General features: G+C 53.1%; 5 protein-coding genes across 5 annotated transcripts; all 5 read left to right on the top strand.

The window, feature by feature from the left end:
- Nucleotides 1-1737: 1737 nt before the first annotated feature.
- CTAM01_06016 (uncharacterized protein) lies at nucleotides 1738-2064 on the top strand (the record flags this gene model as incomplete). Its single annotated transcript, XM_060522046.1, has 1 exon — nucleotides 1738-2064. One exon carries the CDS (start codon nucleotides 1738-1740, stop codon nucleotides 2062-2064), a length of 327 nt encoding a protein of 108 aa, XP_060383236.1.
- Nucleotides 2065-4061: 1997 nt separating this feature from the next.
- On the top strand, nucleotides 4062-5066 carry CTAM01_06015 (uncharacterized protein; the record flags this gene model as incomplete). Its single annotated transcript, XM_060522045.1, has 1 exon — nucleotides 4062-5066. A coding segment is annotated over one exon (1005 nt), but the record flags the coding sequence as incomplete, so codon positions are not given.
- Nucleotides 5067-5293: 227 nt separating this feature from the next.
- CTAM01_06014 (leucine Rich Repeat domain-containing protein) lies at nucleotides 5294-7957 on the top strand (the record flags this gene model as incomplete). The annotated part of the gene is made up of 2 exons (XM_060522044.1): nucleotides 5294-5326; nucleotides 5423-7957. The coding sequence occupies 2 exons, from the start codon at nucleotides 5294-5296 to the stop codon at nucleotides 7955-7957; spliced, it is 2568 nt and encodes an 855-aa protein (XP_060383234.1).
- A 188-nt stretch (nucleotides 7958-8145) lies between these two features.
- On the top strand, nucleotides 8146-8457 carry CTAM01_06013 (uncharacterized protein; the record flags this gene model as incomplete). The annotated part of the gene is made up of 1 exon (XM_060522043.1): nucleotides 8146-8457. The coding sequence occupies one exon, from the start codon at nucleotides 8146-8148 to the stop codon at nucleotides 8455-8457; it is 312 nt and encodes a 103-aa protein (XP_060383233.1).
- Nucleotides 8458-16342: 7885 nt separating this feature from the next.
- Nucleotides 16343-20047, top strand: CTAM01_06012 (fungal specific transcription factor domain-containing protein; the record flags this gene model as incomplete). Its single annotated transcript, XM_060522042.1, has 6 exons — nucleotides 16343-16423; nucleotides 17364-17775; nucleotides 17831-18039; nucleotides 18103-18454; nucleotides 18514-19195; nucleotides 19249-20047. The coding sequence occupies 6 exons, from the start codon at nucleotides 16343-16345 to the stop codon at nucleotides 20045-20047; spliced, it is 2535 nt and encodes an 844-aa protein (XP_060383232.1).
- Nucleotides 20048-21262: the final 1215 nt, after the last annotated feature.

Here is a 21262-nt window from a genome sequence, read left to right as displayed (position 1 = left end):
GTACCTACGGATAGATGAGGCTCATATATCTGATGTCGAATTACAGGCGGCCATAGTCGCGAAGAGACAGAGTCATGGCTTCGGACTGATTAAGGGACCACCTTTTTCTTCTTTCGGGTGGTGATAGCAGCCGTTGAATATCGCTATATCATTCCATGTGGAGGAGATGCAACCGCGAAGAAGGAACGCCTTTCTGTGCTGGCCCGATATTCCCTGGCTTCCCTGTTGCGTTCTGCTCCTCAAGAGGTGGAGGCCCCTACCCCGTAAAGTACCGGTACCAAGACAGGCAAGTTCATAGTCCAAGACGCTAAGTCTGACGAGCGCAGTGCACGGACATGGCCACAATCCTAGCCAGTGAGATTTGTTTGCGCATGAGAGCGAGATGCATCTTTTGCCCATTGCTCGAAAGAGGAAGGCGCCACCCACCTTGTTGTGCTTGTATCCGTATGTACACTTGCAAGTGCAAAGTGCCCTTGACACTTCTCAAAAAGACGATGGAGGGTCCTCGAGTGGGGTGGCTTGCAGGGTGCCATATTGCCCGGGATCCCTTAGCGCACGACATGGGATGACCGTGCTGGGGGGGGCTTCCAGTGGACCGCCAGGCGAAACAGGCGATGAAAAGACGAGATTGACCTCTCCGCCACGATCCAGTGTCGCCGTGACCATCCATGCGCTTCATTGGATCTCTTGAGCCGCTGCAATCTTACTATGCTTTTCTTTTGCAGTCGCCAACTCGAGCTATTGAATCGTCCTTCATGGCAATATCAACTACCATACCGAGTATATGCCTTGACAATGTTGGTGCCCATGTCGTCTCCAGGCTAAAACTACCGAGTACGAAGTATTGTTCCATAGCAATGGTATGGTATAAACGCCCCGCGACGTTACCTTATGCATTCGCCAAAAGTAATGCCGCATCGCAACTTCGTAACCCTCGCGCCGCGTCTTGTCGCGTCAAACATTGACGATCACGACAACACCTCAAAGGCAGATATATTGACACGGCATCAAGTTGCAGCAGATCGCATCGCCAACGTGGACTTTATCCGTCAGAAAACAATGGCGTAATCAGTCCATTTTTACAACGGGCAACGGCATTATAGCTTAATGTCCTTTGCATGACGAGTCGGCCATGTTCGCTGGAATGCGTTATCAACGGCCCGTGGTCTTGCTGGGCTTGGCTTCTCCTGGCAGATGGCAACCGCCTTCAGACGACCCCGCGGAGACAACAGCCAGATAAGAAGCGCAGCCGATTGCCACTACTCCATACAGCACAAATTGACAAGTTGGACGGGGAACCCGTCAACAAAAACAACCACCTTCCATGGTGTAAACAAAAGAATACCATGGCAATTGGCGGTTGGACCGATTTTGGAGATCCTTGATGCTAGTTCGCATGAACAAAATGAGGTGGAAATGCGCACCAGCCGGACCCGAGGCCGGCAAGTTGGGGAAGCGAATTGGCTCCTGCTCTAGAGGTTGGAGGCGCAATGCTCACACTCGTCCGGTCATCCCAATGCGCTGGATCCGGATGGGGTCGCGATGATGTGATTGTCTCGTGTGCCAGGAATGCGACTGCTAGAGAGTCCCGATACTCTTGGTGCTTGTTGATCGTGATGAACTCCTTTGACGAATTCCAGAGGTGCAGACATACCGAGGAAGACTCGAATAAGACTCGCCCGTTCATGGTGGGGACATGGCCGACGATTTGATATTATTCGGGGGCAGAGACATACCATGCCTTTTCCTTTTCTTCGTGCTACCTCCACTACCCGTATTGACGAGGTGCTGCTCGTCGCTTGTCACACGTTTGGGGCCAAGCGCAAGCCCCAGCCGCAAGCCAGGATCACTCCGTCGGCGGACCCCTCCTTACACACCCCAGACGAGCTCCGAAATCTCGGCGACAAACGGGCGAGAGGTCTGGAGTGTGCTTGTATAGAGTACGAAGCACCATTGGACAGTTTCTTTGCCTCGCGCCCGTCAGCCGTCAGTCTCACTTTGGCCGGTGACCGACAGACTGCAGCGAACAATCGTGTCTATTCGCAGGTGTTCCATTCCGGCTGATGGCGACGGGTGTCATCTGACCGCCGCTGCCGCACGCCCGCCCGTTGGTCGCCCGGTAACCGATGGCGAGACAAGCAACGGAGAAGATGGTGTCGGAGGCGCAAGACGATGGATGTTTTGACTGCTTTGATGTGTGCTGCCACGGAGAATTAAATGATGGGAAAAGAGAAGGAAGGGTGACTGGAAAAAACAAGGGTGTCTACTACGAAGCCACTACTCAGGCTTGTTAGGGCTTGGCAAAGGTGGGAGATGATGGAGCGACCGTGCGCCGGATAGCTCGACGGATTGGACGCCTAATGTACATAACTATCTGTCTGGAGCTGAGCAGTATCTGCGATACTAGATACGGGACACACGTGCATGTCATCTTAGGTTGTCGTAAGTCATGGGAGAATATCACGTATAGATAGTACGTAGTACGGAACAAGGCATGTAAGAAATAGGGGACGAGGAGAACGGGGCTCGTCGGGGGGTCGGGCGGCGTGGAGACGGCGGCATTGGTGACCGAGTCGCAATAGAAGAGATGGCCGGTTCGAGTCGTAGTCGTGGTCGAGGAGGATATGATGAGGTTCCGGGGGTGTGGGTTGGTTGCATTGGGAGAAGCATCGGCAAGGTGCCAAAGGCACGGAGACCGGAGGAGCCCAGGACAAAGAGAAAGAGAGCGAGAGGTAAAAAAAAAAAAAAAAAAAAAAAAGATCATGGGCCAGAATTCACACGAAATCAGTATGTCAACTGAGGTGCAACTGCACCCTGTCGCCGCATGCTGCGCTTGCGATGCACGTCTTAAAACTGAAGGTGCAAGTCAAACAGACGTGCAGCGCAGCAGGCAGTCGCGGCGGCAGGGAAAGAATGTGATGAGCAGAGTTTAGAGACAACCAGAAACACACGGAGGCATCGACTTGCAGGCCGGGCTGCACGTCTCTGCAAGTCTACTCTGCAAGATGCAAGCTGCAACGAGCGAGAGAGAATGGAGGAAGAGAGTCAGTATCGAGTAATTGGAAATGGTATTAGCTAAGCCAGGTTGCAATTATCATCTGTGGTGTGAGGCAGACGTGATTACTGCGTGAGGTAGGTAGGTGAGGTAGGCTGAGGATAGACAGGAGGCAGGTGCAGGCATCGTGAGTTCCTCTTGTTTCCTGCCTCACCTGCCACGCCAACGGTTGAGTTGAGTGAGACGAGGAAGGAGGAGGGATCGAAAAAAAAAAATGGCAGTTGCAGTTGCAGTCGAAATGGAAATGGCGCTCCAGCTTGTACCGGGTACTTTGGTCTGCTTTGAGTGAATGACCCGCCGCCACAAACCAGGGATGACCCCAGCTTCCAATCACTCCCACCCTGTCTCCTTCTCATCCAGTCTCTGCCTCTGGCGAGCGTTTCTCTCTCATCGTCCACCACCATCCACGACCAACCGTCGTCTTCTTGACCCAGCTCTCTCACTCCATGTTGCTCGCTGCTGCCGCTGGCGAACCCTCCTCGGCGCCTCTTGTGGCAGGGTGCGGGCTGCAGGGTCGACTAAGAGAGAAAATGAGCGGTGCTAAGTTGAACATGGGCGTTCTCGGGTGCTGGGGGGATAGTATGCTAAGGTAAGGAAAGCAGTCGTACTCCGTAGTCTTGACGATCAGGGTGTCCTTGGAGTCTGTGGGTTTTCTATCTCCTCCATGTTCAGATACTTGCAATGGCATGTTGCTGGATCATCAGTCTCCAGTTTCCAGTATCTGTATCCACCTTTGAAAAGTGGGAGACTGAGATGGGTCCTCGAGTCCCCTGTCGATATTCGAACGAGCATGTCCTGGTCAAGGGTCACCCGTCAGGGAAGGCTGGCCGCTGGTCCTCTGTTCGCTGCATCTGGTGGATTGAGGGTGTGGGTGCGGGTGGGTTGATTCGACCGTGGGCTGTCTGAGTACGTACCGGCTCTATGGACATCCATGTACACTACCTTGTACCTAAATCTACCAGGTATCTAGGTAGGTATCCAAGGACCAGAGGGAAGGAAAGAGTCTCGTACCGCCTACCGCTCTAGCCCGCGCACCACACCTCTCGGTTCTCTCTCTCTCTCCCACTCCCACTCCCCCCTCCTAGCACCGCTACCACCACCACCACCACCATCAGCGGCCTGGGTTGGCGACCATTTGTTATTATTAAACCCGGACCCCGTCCGACCACCCCCCTTCCATCTAAGAAAGACCCTTCTCGGTCTCCCTCACACTCCTTTCTCTGTGTCGTGCAGAGTTGTCGTGAGGAGTTTGGAAATAGCTTCCTCGACCTCGAATCACAATTCCGAATACCCTCAACCTCCTCCTTATCCTCTCGACCCGACTTCCACTCTCCTCTGTCTTCCTACGAGGAGCCCTCCGAAATCTACATCCCGAGAAAAGAGAGCCACTGTCCCCGGTGAGCTATCTCTATCTCGCTTCACGCCAGAAACACCAAGGAGAAAAAAAACTGTGAGTGCCCTCTGTTTGGCCACCCTTCAGGAGAACAACAACACCAGGAAACCAGTACCATGGTTCTTGACCGCTGCCTTTTGCCTCTTGCCCAGCTTGTTGCCTCGTTTTTGTGACTCCTCACTACACTGCCTGCTTATCTTGCCGCCTCGTCAGAGGAGAGGAAACGAGAAGGGGAAATCTCTGCCTCGCACACTGCACTTTGCATCCTGCACCACCCACTTGCTTTGCTGTTGGCTGTCATATTCACTGTCTGCCTGTGTTTGCCTTTGCCTGTATCATCTGTCACTCACCACCGTCGGCCGCCCCGTGTTTTCGAGAGTTGGCAACACCACTTTACATTCCCCTCGTTGTCCTCGGCGTCTTGTACTTCCCCCCTCAAATTCCAGCGTTGTGAGACAAGACCGCTCCTGCAGCATCTGCAACGGGGATACATCGCTCGTGGTCCCTCTCACGAGCCTCCTCATCTTTTCCGACTGTGCTGCCTGCGCAGAGTGTCGCAACGGCGCTTCTTGTTCTCCTCGACTTCTCACTCCGATTTTCCCACTCTCACCTGCTTGAAAAGCACTCAGCCACGCATCAACAACATACTAACCCTCCTCGTACAGCCTGCGGTGTAACCGGTCACGACTGGCCTCCATCGTCCGACTTACCAGCAATATCTGGTTTTATAGACGAACGATACCTTCTACGACCATATTAGGCGCCGATACTCGCCGTTTCCCTCCTTTCCGACCCCCAAGATACCCACACCCTGTACTCCGTCTGCCCCTGATGCGTCCTTGATCATGGATTCGGAAGACGGGGAGTTGTTCATAAAGGTACGCTACTACGGAAGAGCCATATTCTCATGCCTTTGCCAATGGGCTTTGCTGCCTGGTCTGATGTGCTGCTTGTGCTAACATCGTCGTCTACAGCAACTGGCCAGCTTTGTGCGCACGCACGAAAAGGCTCTCGCCAACGCCTTGCAATTCCGAAGACAGGCTGCCTCTCGCCATGGCTCCTCTCAGAGCGTCAGCTCCATTCCCACGCCTCAATCACCGGTCGTTCCCGAGAGGCCCTCGACTTCGGCCTCGACTTCGAGCGGACTCGCATCCGCTCTTTCTCTCGGTTCTCTCAACTTCACCTCGCACACTGTCAAGTCGGCGAAGCTAGCCTTGACGCCGCACCATCTGTTTTACCTACTATCTCGATTCGAAGAACTCGCCATTCCCGTTGGCCCCATGAAGATTCGTCTCGAGAACCTACACGATAGCTCAACATCCGCCAACTATGTCTCCTTTTTGAGCAACACCCAAAGATCCCGAAGCCGCGGCTCCGATGTTGGTTCTATCCATTCCGTATCCAGCGTTCGAAGCGTCATGTCAGGCATGTCGGCACTTTGGACGAGTTTTGGCATCGGCGCGAGCATTTCGGCCGCCCGAACCGAGCGGCAGAAGGCGGCCACGCAGGCTGACTTGAAATACCTTTACTCGGCCTTCACCAAAATTCCTTGCCTTCGCCTTGCCCCCGACTGGCGCGCCCGGCTGATCCGCGGCTACGAAGAGTTCCCATTCGACTCAGCAGTACCGCTATACGTCTTCAAGAATGTCCAGGCCCTCGAGGTGAACAGCATCGACTTCCGACAATTCTTCGGGTGGGACCGCATGGCCGAGCAGCTGAGATCGCTGACGCTGAAGCGCGCTGGTGTTGAGGACCCTGCGGATATCCTAATTGACATTGTGCTTGATGATATGGACAAGCGACGGAGAAGGACGTCGAAGCAACAATCATCGCCCACTACCCCTTGGCCCGCAAGTTCCAGCCCTCGCAGGAGTCCCACCATTCCTCACGCTGAACTTCACAAGTCACCCTCAATGCCGGGCTCACCAGACCCGCGCAATTCGATTGGTGACCTGGGCATTGGTTCTCTAAGCACGCAAGACCATGCTGTGGATGATGTTCACGGTGAAGGCAGACGGCCATCTCTGGCTCGGGCGGAAACGTTCGAGGCCATGTCGCCTCCAAAGGGATCAAGACCACGTAGCAATTCGCCTACTCGCCCAGTCAGCTCCCGCAACCCCTCCCACATGAGAGGAGGCCACAAGGTTCGTCGCTCCGGCTCTGGCAGCTCGCACTCGAGTCTTTCGGACTCGTGGCACCACAGCCGCGCCAACAGCTCCTCGAATCTTCTGAGCATGGGTGTTCTTCCAGCATCAAAGTGGCGGTTCTTGAAGCACCTCAGTCTGGCCGACAACTCCATGACGTCCATCCCTGCCACCAGCTTGGTTCCCCTCGCAAACACCCTTCACTCCCTGGACTTGTCATCCAATCTGTTCACTCAGATCCCCGACAGTCTGGCTACCCTCACCGCACTTCGCGCACTTAACCTCTCACACTGCATGATCGATGGGCTCCACTCCTTGACGCGCAATCCCCTCCCGGCCATCTCGGCTCTTAACCTCCGCGCCAACCGCCTGCAATCAATCGCCGGCATTGAGAAGCTCTATCCTCTCGAGCGATTGGACCTTCGCGACAACCGTCTATCAGACCCTATGGAGCTGGCCAGACTCACTGGAATCCCTGACATCCGGGAGATCTGGGTTGAGGGCAACCCCTTCACCCGCACCCACAAGGATTACCGCATCACAATTTTCAACCTCTTCCGCAAGACCCCGGGCTACACCGAGGACGTTGTCATTGACAACTGCGGTCCCACGTATTCGGAGAGGAGGTACTTGGTGGAGCGTACTCCGGTGCCCGCCGCCGTGCCGGTCGTAAAGCCCGCTCCCGCCGACATCCCGGCTGTTGACGTCAGCAAGCCAGCCATCATCTACGACATCCCCAAGGAGCCCTCAGTTCTCCGCAAGGAGCGCCCAGTCCCCAAAGCTGTCACCAGCGAGGTGAACACCAGCTCTACTCGCCGCCGCAAAACACCAAAGAGACGGATAGTAGACCTTTCTACCACGGATGCCTCTGTGACGGTGACTCCTGGTATCGTGCCGTCACCCCCTGCGAACATCAAGGTGCTCGCCTCCGATGCCACAGCCACCGCAGTCGGTCCAGACACCAACAACTACCGTATTTCACAGGCCCCTGAGATTCCTCCATTTCCCTCTGCCATTCTGGCCGACAATCGAAAGGCCGACTCCCAACCTGAAGTTCCCCGCATAGACACTAGCGTGGTTCCCGAACTTCCCCCTATCTACACAACCCGCGATGCTCCGCCAGACTCCCAGGACTGGGATGTCAGCGGGGAAATGTACCGCCGTAAGATCGAGGCATTGCGGGACAAGGTTGGGAATGGCTACCTCAGTGTGCTCAGTGAGGAGGGCTGGGATCCCTCTCGCCCGCCAACATACTTGGTGCCAGACTTCAGCCCAGCCTCGACAGTTCGGCCCAGTCCTACTACCCCTCGGACTAACTCCCATCACCACCCCGCGGCCATTCACAGTGGCCGCACCCTTGGCTAAAGGAAAAAAAAAACTTGCCCTTTCTACATGATACCCTTCATGATACCCCCACCCCCCTCTTGAGGTTCGATTCTACTGTTGGGCTGCTTTCTTGAATTCTCCTTCTGCAGCATCGCACATGGCATTGCCACGAGCATGGCCGTTGGCTTCGCCTCCAACCATTGTGTTATTCGTCATTATTTTCCAGCATGGTAGAGCATAGCGTACAAGGCGTTTTGGTTTTGGCGGTCAACTGGTTTCAGTCTCCGCATTTATCTCTTGCACCGCCTGAGGTGGTAGAAGGCCACAGTAGATCTTGTCGCTTTCCCGTCTGTTTGGTTTCTTGGCGCGACCTCAACACAGAGGTCTCTCTCGGGCATCACTGGGATGGGAGGGATAAAAAGCGAGTGACATTGGGCGCGAAGGCATCTTCTTCTTTCTTCTCTTCTCAAGACGTGTTTACCTTTCATATTGCAGGCTTCAATTTGGCGTTGGCGGAACTACATGTCGAGTGGCTTTAGTCATTTCTGGTTTCATGGGGCACGAAAAAAATCCCGCATGAGTTGCATTGTGTGTTTGGTTATGGTAGATGAATACTTGTCCATAAGACAAGCTGGTGGATGGCTTCTAATACATGATGAAACGCATACCTCATTGGCCATGCTTCCTTCGCTGTGCCTTGCAATGTGATGTATCTGTGGCACGTTCATTGTTATTGGTGGACAAACCTAGTCTGCTCGATCTGAAAGAGAGTGGCCTCTAATGACTGAAGCCCCATACTTAACTGTCGTATATGCCGTCTTGGGTAATGTTTTTATTGAAGACTGTGGACAGCGTTCCCGTCAAGCCAACTGATTATAGAGAAGTGGCCGCTCAAAAGTAAAAGGGCAGACTCAGATGATACAGAACTCAGTGAAATCATTTACAGACATGGATCGCCGTGGGAGGGGGCTTCTGCATGGATTGCCTTTCAGCCGCAACTCGAGAGGAAACGATTGTGTTTACATGCAAGGAAATTGATGAGCCATTCTCGAGGAGAAGAGATATTTCAGAGTAGAGTGGATAGTGTTGCGCTCCTTACCTGGGTAAAGGCAAGGCATAATTCGCGTACATCTGAATCCTGACGTTGTGTTCGGTCTCTCACTTGAGAGCCGCTTGGGCGAGTGCTTTGGTAGCTATTGTGGTCTTCTGACCTTGTCTCCGAGGTAGAGTCTATTTTTCGGATCCTGTCACTCCTTTTTTTCTTTTCTTGATACTTCAGGTGTCGTCAGCTTCGCGGAATATTCTGTAGAAATACCTGAGAGATATGTTACGAGGTTTGCAGCAGTCAAGGTGTCTTCCAGCTCTTGTAGATGATGGGGGGGGGGGGGTGGGGTGTCGGAGACCCCTGGGGGAATGTTGGGATGGCCGTGGGAACGAAGCGTGGATGTTGTGTGTTGTGTGTGCTGCAGAGGTCGCTGTGTTGGTGGGGTGTGGGGTGGGGGGGGGGGGGGGGGGGGGGGCAGACTGATGACCCTGCGCTGAAAGTTCGATTACCATCTAGAACAAAGGCTGGATTTAAGCCTTCGTATTTGGGTTCATAGGATACTTGGCTTTCCTGATTTCATGCCATTCCAACGTCTTCGTGGAGATGTGTTTCGAGAATCGGGCTAGTAAGGGTGATATGGCGATTATGGGTGACTGCATTGATTCTTAGCGAACCACTTGTCAGGGTATTGAAGAACTTTATGGGTGCGATCCTTGGTTGGCAAATGGCCTGCCTAGCCTCGTGCCCTCTGGTAGTCTGACTTCCAGACCTTGAAGTCAAGGCAAGACCGATCGAACGCACGCTTTCTCCAGGGACCAACCTGTCTGGCCGATATTCGGGTGCGAGTACCGGAATAGAGGGGATCGATGAGCCAAAATGAGGCCCTGTCGTGATACATATTTCTCTCGGAATAGAGCTGTCTCATCATCAGAGACAGCGTTTGCTTCCGTCGCAGCTCCGATGAAGTATGTTCCATTACAATCCACCAAGGCTGCGTTTAGCACTGCTGAAGCTCAAAGTCCCAACCCGCAAGACTTCGCATCCAGATAAGGCGTTCAAATGCCTTTCCTCGACGATAATCGCTGCCGGTAACAAAGAGAATGGCCAAAACAAAACAAGACAATCTATGAATAGGTCGGACCATCTTCTATAAGCTCGTTGCAACCATCGGCTTTAGACGTCAATAACTTGGAGAGCGGGAATACTCTTCTCTACAGGAGGGCTGTTTTCTTCTCAACTCCATTTCAATCGTCACCTAGAGCGGCACTGCGTCTATTCACGTGAGATACAATGAGCTACAGAGAGTCAAATTCTTTGTTCCCATCTCATCTCGACATAAGTCCAAGGAGTCAGGTGTTGATCCATGTCTGCGGGACTTTCCTATCAAAGCGTTGCAAAGCGCGGCGGGAACCCACGACACAGTACCGCATCTAAAGCTTACCTAGGCTTCGCTATTGGGTATCTTCTGCGTTCTGTTCCGGTCGACTGTGGTAAGGATGGTGGGCATGGGAGCATTACGGCTGCGAGAGATGGGCGGCCTGTTCGAGGTGGCGGCCAGCACTGCTAGCCTATACTGGAGTTGTTTCGATCTAGGTAGCCGGGGCGGGTGCCATTCTTCCAAGACAGGATATCAACTTCATCAAGGCTTAGGACGTAGTGCTACAAGAGCTGTGGGCAACAGATATGTCCCTGAAAAACTTACCGAAGCCGGTGAGGTCGGACCTAAAGTCAAACAGCCATGACTTGTGTCAGAGGAAGAAGCCCTTACTGTTTACTTCCCAGAGCGCAATTTCTCCAAGTGGGCTGTGGTTGGGATCGCCGCGGCTGAAGGATTGAGTCCTTAGATCTTTCGATAATGAATCTCCCTCGATTTGAGCTCAAAAAAATACCCACACGAAGGTGAAGGTGTGCCTGTCTGAGTATGCTAATGATGCAGCAAGAAAGCCTTTCATCTCGGAGATAGCTTCGAACCAACGAGAGAGATCTAATTACAACCCTTGGAATCCCTAGCAGCGCTTTGAACACATAAATACATGTCAGAGAGGTATTGCCGAGGAAGGACAGAAACGATAAGACACGAGAGAAGCAAGGCTTGGGTCCATTCGATGGCCGATTGAATGCCGATGAGCTACAGTCTGGACCCCGTATGATGAAGCTTTGTCGTTGAATTGTTCTCATGCATTCTCTCCGAACCTTGTCATAATGCGAGAGATCGTTCCACACGCACTTAGAGCCATAAATATGGCACAATCCCTGCCAGAGTCTTGTAATGAAGATTAGAAGCTGTATCGTACCCAAGAGACTGTGTCCAGGGTGTCGTGGCGAAGAGTGAGATGCTGTAATCGGGCAGGGCCTGTGGGGATTCTAGTGATGAACCCGAAAAGGGACACAAGGTTGGAATGCTGCAGAGGATGTAAACCGACGGCCGGTGGCACAGATTTGTTAGTTACATCCATATGCTAGAGAAATACTTGCTGGGCAGCTATGGTGTGACTAGGACTGAGAGGGCAATTAACTACGTGAAGTTCAGTCTAGACAAGTCTTGTTGCTCATATGCCTTTATACTCTATGCGAACATGTTGTCTTCAAGCGGGAAACTCGTCTCATTAAGACCTTAACAGTTTCAATGCATGTGCTGTAGCTCGGAAGGGCCTGCTCTTCTCATGACCGGTTCAGTTTCGAGTCACACCTGAAAGCAGAAAGGCTTATTGGATCTCCTGGTATCATCCACTGTAAGTTGTAGGTCAGATACTAAACTATAATCTGTCTGCAGATTGCAAGCTAATGCCCCTTTGTGGTAATGCGGACAATCATGGGAACCATGCCGTACGCGGGTCACATTGACCACATTTTCTGTATTTCAGGCCTCATTCCCTCACGATGCAAAGAAGATGTCAAATGGAATATGACTGATGGGAACGGATGCGCTATCTTTTGCTATGCCGTGGCTAGCGATCGAAACAGTCCTGCAGCCTTCATGAGTGGGATGGTCTACCGTGGGAAGCATCTGGAGACCATTTTTCAACAGATGACAGTATATTAAATAGTAATTTGGATGTGCGATGAACTCGGAAGACCAAGGCTGGAAGAATTGGTGGCAGCTACGTTCGACCTGACTGAGGAGGACCGTTGTAGGAGAATGATCCACGTCAGGACTAGACTGGCAAAGCGAACGTCGTCGAGCACACTACGCGTCGTGCAAGCTCGAGACAATATAGACATAATTGGGCGCGAGTTTTGCTCAGACCTGCCATAGAGAGGACCTGGAGAAAACAGGGCGGCCGGCTCGACATAAGAGAGCCGTCTACTTGGTTTTGAGTAGCGATATTTGCAATTTGGCCGAAATCGTCCCAGTACATCCTTTTTAGCAGGTACTCCACCATGGTCTTGTTAATGGGATTACCACATAACACATGTAACATAAGGGCTACGACAGCGTTGCGAGTGGTAAGCAGCAAATGATAGGCTGAATCTTCTCATGCTGGAGTCTATGCCGATCTAAAAAATGAGGGCTCTGTAATCGAGTGGTAAGTTGAGAAAGAAAAGGCCAGGCGCGAATGGCAAAAGCTACTGCAGTCGACTGAATCCCTAGCTGTCATTGACGAAATACGAAATGTGTACGAGTACCTAGAGATTTGAAGATCAGAGTGGGCAGTGGAAATGCTCCCAGACGGTCGGGTCTGGGTAAAGCCAACTGTCACCGGAAACGGCAATTCAATGACGATGATGGAAGGTCTGTGAGTGCGCTATCCGACCAAGACCATTTGCGGTGAAGAACTCTTGTGCAGATCCAGCTATGTCCAGGATGCGAAAATCCGCAGCTCCTGCAGCGTCATGTGCTGCGCTGTGACGGGTAAGTATGTGCTGTGGCAACCTGCCCAGATCGAACATCGCTCGGACTTCTGCCATCTTATAAAGATGAATGCTAACTGGATAAGGTTCAATCAGACAAGTTGAGATGAGGAGGCTGCTGCAGGGGAATCAGAATGAGTAAGGCATCTGGGTGTGTAGTAAGTATTTATGAGTACGGGGTTTGGATTTCAAGTACTGTACTGAATGGCGTGCGAATGAACGGTGTTGTGTTGCGATCCATGTTTGACTTTGAAGAGAGCACTATCGGATGATGCGACGATGCAGGTGTGGATTTCCGTAATGAGACCAGTAGCCACGAGTTCAAAAGGGCGCGGGGGAAATGAGAAAGGAATCAGTCCTCGGGGCCGATTGCGACTGCATCGGAGCGGGGGTTTGTACTGGATGAGCATCCATTTGTGTCAGTGCCGGGCCGGACTTGGCTCCGTCGCAGTTCCTTCCGACCCGGCTTTGGTTCCGGAAGGCAGGAAGGGCGGCGCCGGTCTGGTTGCAGAAGGAGCAAGGAGCATTCTGCAACAGGAAAAGACATTGGAAGGAGGCACCGAGAATGGCACACGTAGCTCTGCTCATACCTTGCCAACTGTTCCTCTTTTGGGTATCCGTGTCTACCTTAGTAACTTCCAGGTTGCAATCAACAACCTTCTTCGCTGCATCTCCCAACCAAGCAATCGAGATGCTCCGTTGTGGCATTTCCTACCCGTTACATCGTCCGTGTTATGCAATATCGTTCGCCACCATCACTCACCATCACTAACTTTGCGGTGTCAATACATGATGCGCCTTCGCACCTTCTAGTTCAATCCAAACTTCATTTATGCATATCGACTGCCGCCTCCAGGACCTACCTCAGTCAATACCAGCGCCTCAGTAACCCCTGAGCCATAGCAATCGTAAAGTGTAACCGGAGCTAACGTTGGTATAGGCGAAAATTAGAACGACGCGGAGAATGTCATCCAGGTGCTTAGTCGATTCAGCCCCAGCGAACGATCCTCCAGGAAGCACGCACGGCACGTTAGTCGATGTGAGGGGGATGGTGCCTTACCACGCTGTCGGAACCATTCCAATCGAAGCACGTTGTCTCAATGGATTAGTCGCCTACACCGATGTGAGATGGAAATCTCCGGTCGTGTCGGCCCCAAGGTCCAGGGAAAAGGGAGAAGAATGATGGTTTCACATCTTGGACACGCTTCTGCAAGCCTCGCCCGTCTCGCGTGCTCACTGTAGCCTGGGGGCCACCCAGCAGATTCTAGCCAAGTCTAGCCCAGCCCAAAGACGTTCGGCCGAGCCGTGGCCTCTCAAGGTCCAGCCACACCTCCGGCACTCGCCCTACGGCCAGCTCGTGTATCTTATGCATGGCAGACAGCCACCAGTCCAGGGTCGCAGTGAGGTGACAGGGCAGGCAGCAAACGCCGCCGCTAAATCGCAAAAGCATGTCTCGGGGCCTCTTGCTTTTCTCATCCAACGCTAGCGAGCGGTGGCGCCACTGGCTTTAGAGGCTTGCAAAACATTGATCCAGCTCCACGATGAATGCCATGCTTCTTCTCTGCATGAGCTCTGCAAGAAAGATCTGCGAGACGACTGCTTGGCTGCGAAGTGTCTGTGCCACGCACATGGGGGCCATCTATTCGTACGTCTGAACTCTGAACCTCATCAAACGAGCCTTGAATAGCGTCGCACACCAGCGCTTCATCACATCGTACATACGGAGACGAGTGGGGGACGGGATCGATTTCCTGTTATTCATCTTGATATGTGCCTCTTTCACTACTCATATCATCATCATTACCATCCTTTATCAAAGTCCTTCTTATATACGTAGAGGAATACACTCTGGATAAAAGACATTAACCTCGGAAATCTTGGGGTTAAGCTTGCGGTAGACTCGGCCGGCATGCTGCACCGAAGCGTTACATAGGCCGGCGGCGCCGTTCTGGTTGTCTCTAGACGCATACCGCGCACATGGGCGTATTGACCCCCATGCTGTCCCGTCAAAGCCGTTTTGGGCCTGGGCCTGGTCTTGTCTGTTCTGCTGGAACGGGACATTAGGGTCTCGCCTTCTTCAGAAGATCAGGAACAAAGGTGAGTCAATCTTGGTTCGCCCACCCCCTTGAACACGACTTTGGGTCCCTCTCAAATTCTCCCAACCCGACTTGATCCAGATGACATGACGGGGGCCCGGATTTCCCATTGCTCCCGTCTTGAAGGAACCCCCCCCCTTGCCCTACAATGCGGTCCTAGCTTTAAGCTGAACCCTGCGTGGCCCACTCCCCCCTCCTCCTCTCAGAGTTCCCCTGGTCTGCATCCTCGACCCTCTCTCTCAGAGTCCCCGCTTCGCATCGCATCTTGGTTGCGCGACTCGACTCGCCTCGAGCTTGTTGACCACCTTGACCTTGCCTTTGCCTCCAGCTACAGCTCGACTTTGACTGCACGACCCTGCTTCCCTGAAGGGCTCCAGTCCAAGTAGCTCGCTCACCCCAGTCCCCCGACTCCCCCGTCCCCTTCACCTGGCCTGACTTACGTTGGGCGTAACAAGCGCGCGTCCTTCGTACTTTTGCCCATTTTTTGATGAGTCTCTTGGACTGGTCGATTGTCCCATATCCGATCAAAGTCTCGCCCTTCCCTCCCTCGCCCGCCCAGTCCTCTCTCTACCCTTTCCTCATTCTCGTCCGGCCTTGCTCTACTTGTCTCTCATACGCCCACGTCCACGTCCGTCCTTCCACCCGTCGTTCCCCGCCATCGCCGATATCCGCCTGCCGTAACGGCGGTCCCCTCCATCTCTTTACCATACCATCTCACTAGTCTTGTCCTGCCCAGCTTGGAGTCCAGTCCTCCCCAGCCCTATCCTTTCCTGCTCACCCGCAGCAAGCCAAACCGGCGCGGCATAACACAAGTTGAGATTTGCTGCTTCCCTCGTCACATCTCATTATCACGTACCTTGGGGTGTTGCTCTTTAAAGTAACAACCCCCCCATATCCGAAAGCTCCCCACTTGCGGTTATCCTCGCCTGCCCATCATCGTCCAGCGAGCTTGCTTGTCTGTCGTCGGAACATGTCAGAAAAGCTTGCTTGAAGAACCGACCCTTACTAGCTTCCCGCCCCCCGGGGGCAGAGCACGGAACCGTCTCTACGGCTGCGGCTTCCGCACCCTCATCTCCTACCCGCTGCCTTCGCCCGTCATTCCCGTCAACTTACCTTATTGCAGTGAGAGGGAAGCATGAGCATGCCTATGCTTACACTTATCCGCACCCGCTGTCTGCTGCTATCCGCCTCTCTACAGTTCACCTTTCGGGACAGCTTGTACACTTACAGTTACCTGTAGGCTGTAGTGTATACCCTCGAAACAGCTCCCGCCTAGTTCCGCCCTCCCCCGCCATCCCCGCCGCTGCGACATTTTTGGTCTTGGTGCGGCCGCTGCTGCTCCGATCTCCAACTCCACATCGTCTTCTCGTCGGATAACGGGCATCATCCAGGGTCCATGGACCGTCGGCTGATGCATCAACATCCTCGACAATGACCCGACCCAAGGTCCCAGATGACAAGCGCCAACGGACTGCACAGGCCTGTGACACGTGTAAGCGACGAAAGCAAAAGGTAAGCATCCTCTTTTCCCCATCCCCCACGTTCCTGGTGCACCCAACTCTTGTTTTCTGTTCGTGGTAGAGCCCGAATTCAAGCCTGGCCGACCAGCACTATCGTCACCCTTTGTTGTTGTTTCTTTCCACATTGTCCTACTCGCTTCCCAGCCCATCACATTTTACCCCAGCTGTCATATTATTAGTGCTCTTAGTACCGGCATACCTAGAGCTCCCTCCGTGGCGTTGCCAAAACGTCTTGACAACTCCCCACCATTTCCTCGCGCCGGTCTCGGCTAGTTGCCAGAAGAACCAAGTACAATCCCATTCCAATTGCCATGAATGGGGATTCAGACTGCCCATCACTGAAAAACCTGGCTTATGTATCGGGAACCATCTCTTGTTGGGGGAATTCTCCGGCCCGATATGGCGACGTATCCTCTGACCGCGTTGATCGTGGCCTCACAATTCGACAAAAAATACACTTTAATCGTGCAAGCTCCCCTCTCTGCCTTGATTGTCAATGCTACATTGCCAACTAAGTCCGGTCCATCCAAGTGGGTGGTGGGCATCCATGCAGATACACCATTCTCCATCTGTTTTCCGAGCTGTTTCTTGCAGCACATTTCGCACTCGTTGCTCAATTTGCTGGACCCTTAAACGGGGCATCTCTTCCAGCACCCGGGGTGCCCCTCGTCAGAGCATGTCTTTGTGGGCAACCCGACGATCTGGTCACAGACTTCCCAGGATCATTGGTTCATCCCATGAAGTGCCCCACTACCGATCGACAACGGGTTACCGCCTTGCCGGTCTCGTGTACACCGCATCCCGGTCTATCTGAATGACCTCAAGCTCGGCAAGTGCTAGCTATTTGCAATTTTCCGAGACCTTGTCCGGTTCACCTCCCGCATCACGTTAGTCGCCAAGTCACTTTCCAGTCGCTGACCGATACTTGACAGTGCAACGGTGCTCGCCCTTGCGGCACTTGTACCAAGAGGAGTCTTCAGTGTACATACACGACTAGCAATGGCTCCGAGCAGACCGCCCCGGACCAATTAGCTTCTCCTTCCAAGCGTCGCAATATTGAAGAACTACCGACGGTGAAGCCAACAGCCCCAGATGGCTCACTCACATCTGAGAGCCCCGCGGCGGCCACGACCCCATGGGACTCGAGACCGAACCAACCAGTCAACGATGCGAAACCAACCGCCGGATCTGATATAAAGCCATCTATCGAACAGGACCATGAAATGCTGGGAGTAGACCGCGAGTTCGACATTCGCTCCAGGCACAGCACCGCTTCAGGACCTGATGAAGAGACATCGCTCATGCAATCTACCAGAATGTTGCAGGACCCTACAGGCAGACTCCGTATGTATCCTATGCCAGGGCGTTGTATTTATCTTGTTACTAATCATACGATCAGTCTACGTTGGCGACTCGGCCTCGTTGGCTTACCTACAGCTCATACGAATGATTGTTGAGGCGAGCGTTGGGCCCAGCGACTTTACCCTGGACCCTAGCCGCCATAAGATCATGGAGGCGACCAGTGCTATCCCGGATAGCATTCGGCCTCCACATATCCTGCCCGACAGGGATACAGCCAACGCTCTGCTGGACTCCTTCTTTACGAACGTATGCGATTCCCCTGAGTACTCGGTACGACGCTCATGAGGTTTAGTTGCTGACTTGCTATAGACTCACGGCCTGATCGAGGTCTTTAACAGAGCAGCATTTGAAGAGTCCGTGGAAGCCTGCTACACAGATCCATTGGCAGCGCAATCTTCTTTCCTCTGCCTATTGCATTTGACCCTTGCTATCGGCACCGTCTTGGGGACACCACTTCCCGGTAGCAAAGAAGACGTGATTTTCAAAAAGCTCCGAGCAAGTCGATATGACCGCGCCGAGCTATTCTTCAGGAGTGCCAAAGCTCTTGGCGACCCCATTTCCGGATTTGAAGATGCAGACTTTTGGTCTGTGCAGGCACTGTCATTGATGGCTGTCTATATGCTAGCGATATCCAAACGTAACGCAGCGTACGCCTACTTTGGTGAGGCCATAATCAGCTATCCCGTGCGGAACATCATAGCTAATGCTTTCATCCTTTAGGAATGGCGGTCCGTTCTGGCTTTGCTCTTGGCTTACACAGGGTCCACGAGAACCACTTTATTTTCAATGGCGAGGAGATTCGGCTCCGCCGTAACCTCTGGAGAAGTCTATTCGTTCTCGATCGGTTTCTCGCGGCATCACTAGGCCGACCGGTCGCCATTGACGAAGAAGAGTGCTCTGTAGATGCGCTTTTGGTGTTTGAAAAAAACTCCCAAGGGGAATTGATCCGTGTTACGGATCCCGATGATGGGCTCGACGCCGCCGTGCGATCTTGTCGGATCGTTGGGCAGATTCTCAAGAAGATCTACGCCCGCCGGCGAATTTCGGTCCGCCTTGCTCAAGAGATCTGGGAGCAGTGCAACACCTGGTACACTACTCTGAGCCCCGAATTGGCGGGTGGGCGGGTGGCCGCCGATCCCAGCAACCCCGCTCAGGGCATCGCGGCTCTGCATGTCAACCTCTTATACTGCCACTCTATTCTCTTACTGACTCGTCCATTTTTTCTCTGCCTTTTGAGTAAAGTTCACGGCGAGCGAAGCGGTCTTGCTCTCCCGGTCCCCCGCTGGATCAATCGCATGTCAAAGTATTGCGAGGCATGCTTACACGCTTCTAACCAGACAATCATCTACGTGCAAAAGGCGTTTGAGAGCAACTACCTTCCTCAACGAAACCCCTTTGTTCTGTATGTAAATGCAAAATGGACTACAAACTGCATTATGCTAACATCTCATCCAGCTACTTTCTCTTCGCTGCCTCACTCGTTATACTGAGTAACGAATTTGCATCTATATACCCCAACCCGACTTACGCGGCCTCGATATCTAATACCATTGCTATTATGCGGTATTGTGCTACCAGCGACCCGCAGGCTAGTCGACTCCTCTTCATCCTCACATCTTTCCGCAACGTCGTCTACGAATTACAACAGAAGAAGACCGAGCAGCCAGCCATGCCCGCGCCCCCAATGCTTTCCCCGACATCCCTCAACGACCCCATAGGCACCATCTTCAAGTCTTCACGTAAGAATTCGCTGGCTGCCACAGTATCGGGCATGACAGGAAACAAGGCCAAGCCAATGGCGCCACCGCCGCTGTCAATGAAGACGGACCATAGCTTTCCTACGTCTACAGGCCCGTCAGCCGTCGCCTCGCCGGCCGGTAGTACCCCCAGCATGTCACAGGGTGACCAAAGTGCGCGGATGGGTGGTGACTCGGACACAGGTGATGGAGAGCTCGAGTTCGATCAGCTTTGGGGCTGGTCAGCTGTGCCCAACGCAATATCTAGAGGGCCTCATGCGTTGGGGGCAGCGGTGCCAGCTGGCGCCGGAGTGCCTCCCGTCGCGGTAGCCGCGGTTGCAGCTCCGACCGTGAACGCACCTGTGTTCTCTGCGCAAGGCCCCGGCCAGCAGCAGTTTCAAGGCTTTGCGAACTACGTTGTGCCTGGCGGTCCTAACGGTGCTGGGGTGCCAGCGGCCGGGCCTCCGGGGTACACGGCCCCTAGTGTACCAATGTACGTTCCGGCAGAATACTCCTAGTATGGGTAGTTCTGGAAGCATTTTGGGGCACCTGGTCTGCAGTGGATATGACAGCCAGCAGCATATTTGTCGAGCCAAGCCTGAGGGCACAGAAAAGTGATTTTGGAGGCAGCAAAGATACCCAGAGGATGACGAGGAAGGCAATCATTTCTATTCAACAAAACCTAGATTAGGGGGAAACGAAGAGGTGTTTCAACGTCATGAGTTGACTTCTGATTCGTTTCGGAGGAGCCATTGTGACGAATACTGTATTTTACTGCTACGAGGGCCGGACTACCGGTCGCGATGATAGAAGTTGGAGACTCGGGGGAAAAGGGATGAATAATGCCAAGCAACAAAGTTAAGTGGGAAAACACTAAAGGAAAAGCTCTACGCCGGGCTAGAGAATACCAAAAAGTTTCATGTTATTTGCTTTCGTTTCGGCAACCGACGAGAAGTAAGGCTGCGTGTCTGACTAGATACTAGATTACCTTTGTAGCCACGAAGGATATTGCAATGCTCTTATTTGTCACTTCTGTCAATTTTATAAGGTTTTTTTTTTCTCTTTTTGCTCAACTGCGAGACAGGCTCATAGTCGACTTGATGCTGCCCATGATCTCGTTGCAAAAGGAAGGGGGGGGTTTTATCTTCAAGGTATATTTTTCTGTAGTCGGCGGATTACTGGCCCCCAAGAAGCGGCTTGCTATAGTCGTTGTCGTTGTCGTCGTCATTGTTCTCCTCCTCCTCCTCCTCGCCATCAAGGGGTCAAGGACAGAGGAGAGATAAGGTGGGACCGGGTCGAAGAGGAGTAGGAGGAGGAAGAGGAGGCGGTCGTCGGCGTTTTGAACTAGAGGTTCCATTAAGGTAATCTCGTCGACGAGAGGCTTGGGGGCGGGGAGTATCGAGGGAGGAGTAGGGTTTCGGTTCGGCTCGGTTCGATGTCGTTGAGGAAGTGAGGAAAAGCACCTGCTGCGAGTTGGTTCTCCTAGTTGAGTCAGAAAGTCTTCACTGGTGGCCACTCCGTTAAAACGAGAGCGTAATGTGTAAGGACGTGCGTCTTGGGTCTAGGATGAAGCTCGTCTAATGATTGAGATGCAGAGATCGGTCCCTTCGTCAGAGATTCACAGACCCAATATGCTCAGTTTCTGGAGGCAGACGTCAAGAGATCACTGTTCGACGGGCACAGAGCAGAAACAAGAAGACGAACGATATGATAGGCTGGATGCGGCTACTCTC

Source organism: Colletotrichum tamarilloi (assembly GCF_030869305.1).
Source record: "Colletotrichum tamarilloi strain Tom-12 chromosome Unknown Scaffold_16.1, whole genome shotgun sequence".
In the NCBI taxonomy this organism is placed as follows: domain Eukaryota; kingdom Fungi; phylum Ascomycota; class Sordariomycetes; order Glomerellales; family Glomerellaceae; genus Colletotrichum; species Colletotrichum tamarilloi.
Note: the sequence above shows the minus strand (reverse complement) of the source record. Positions and strands in the feature narration are given on the sequence as shown.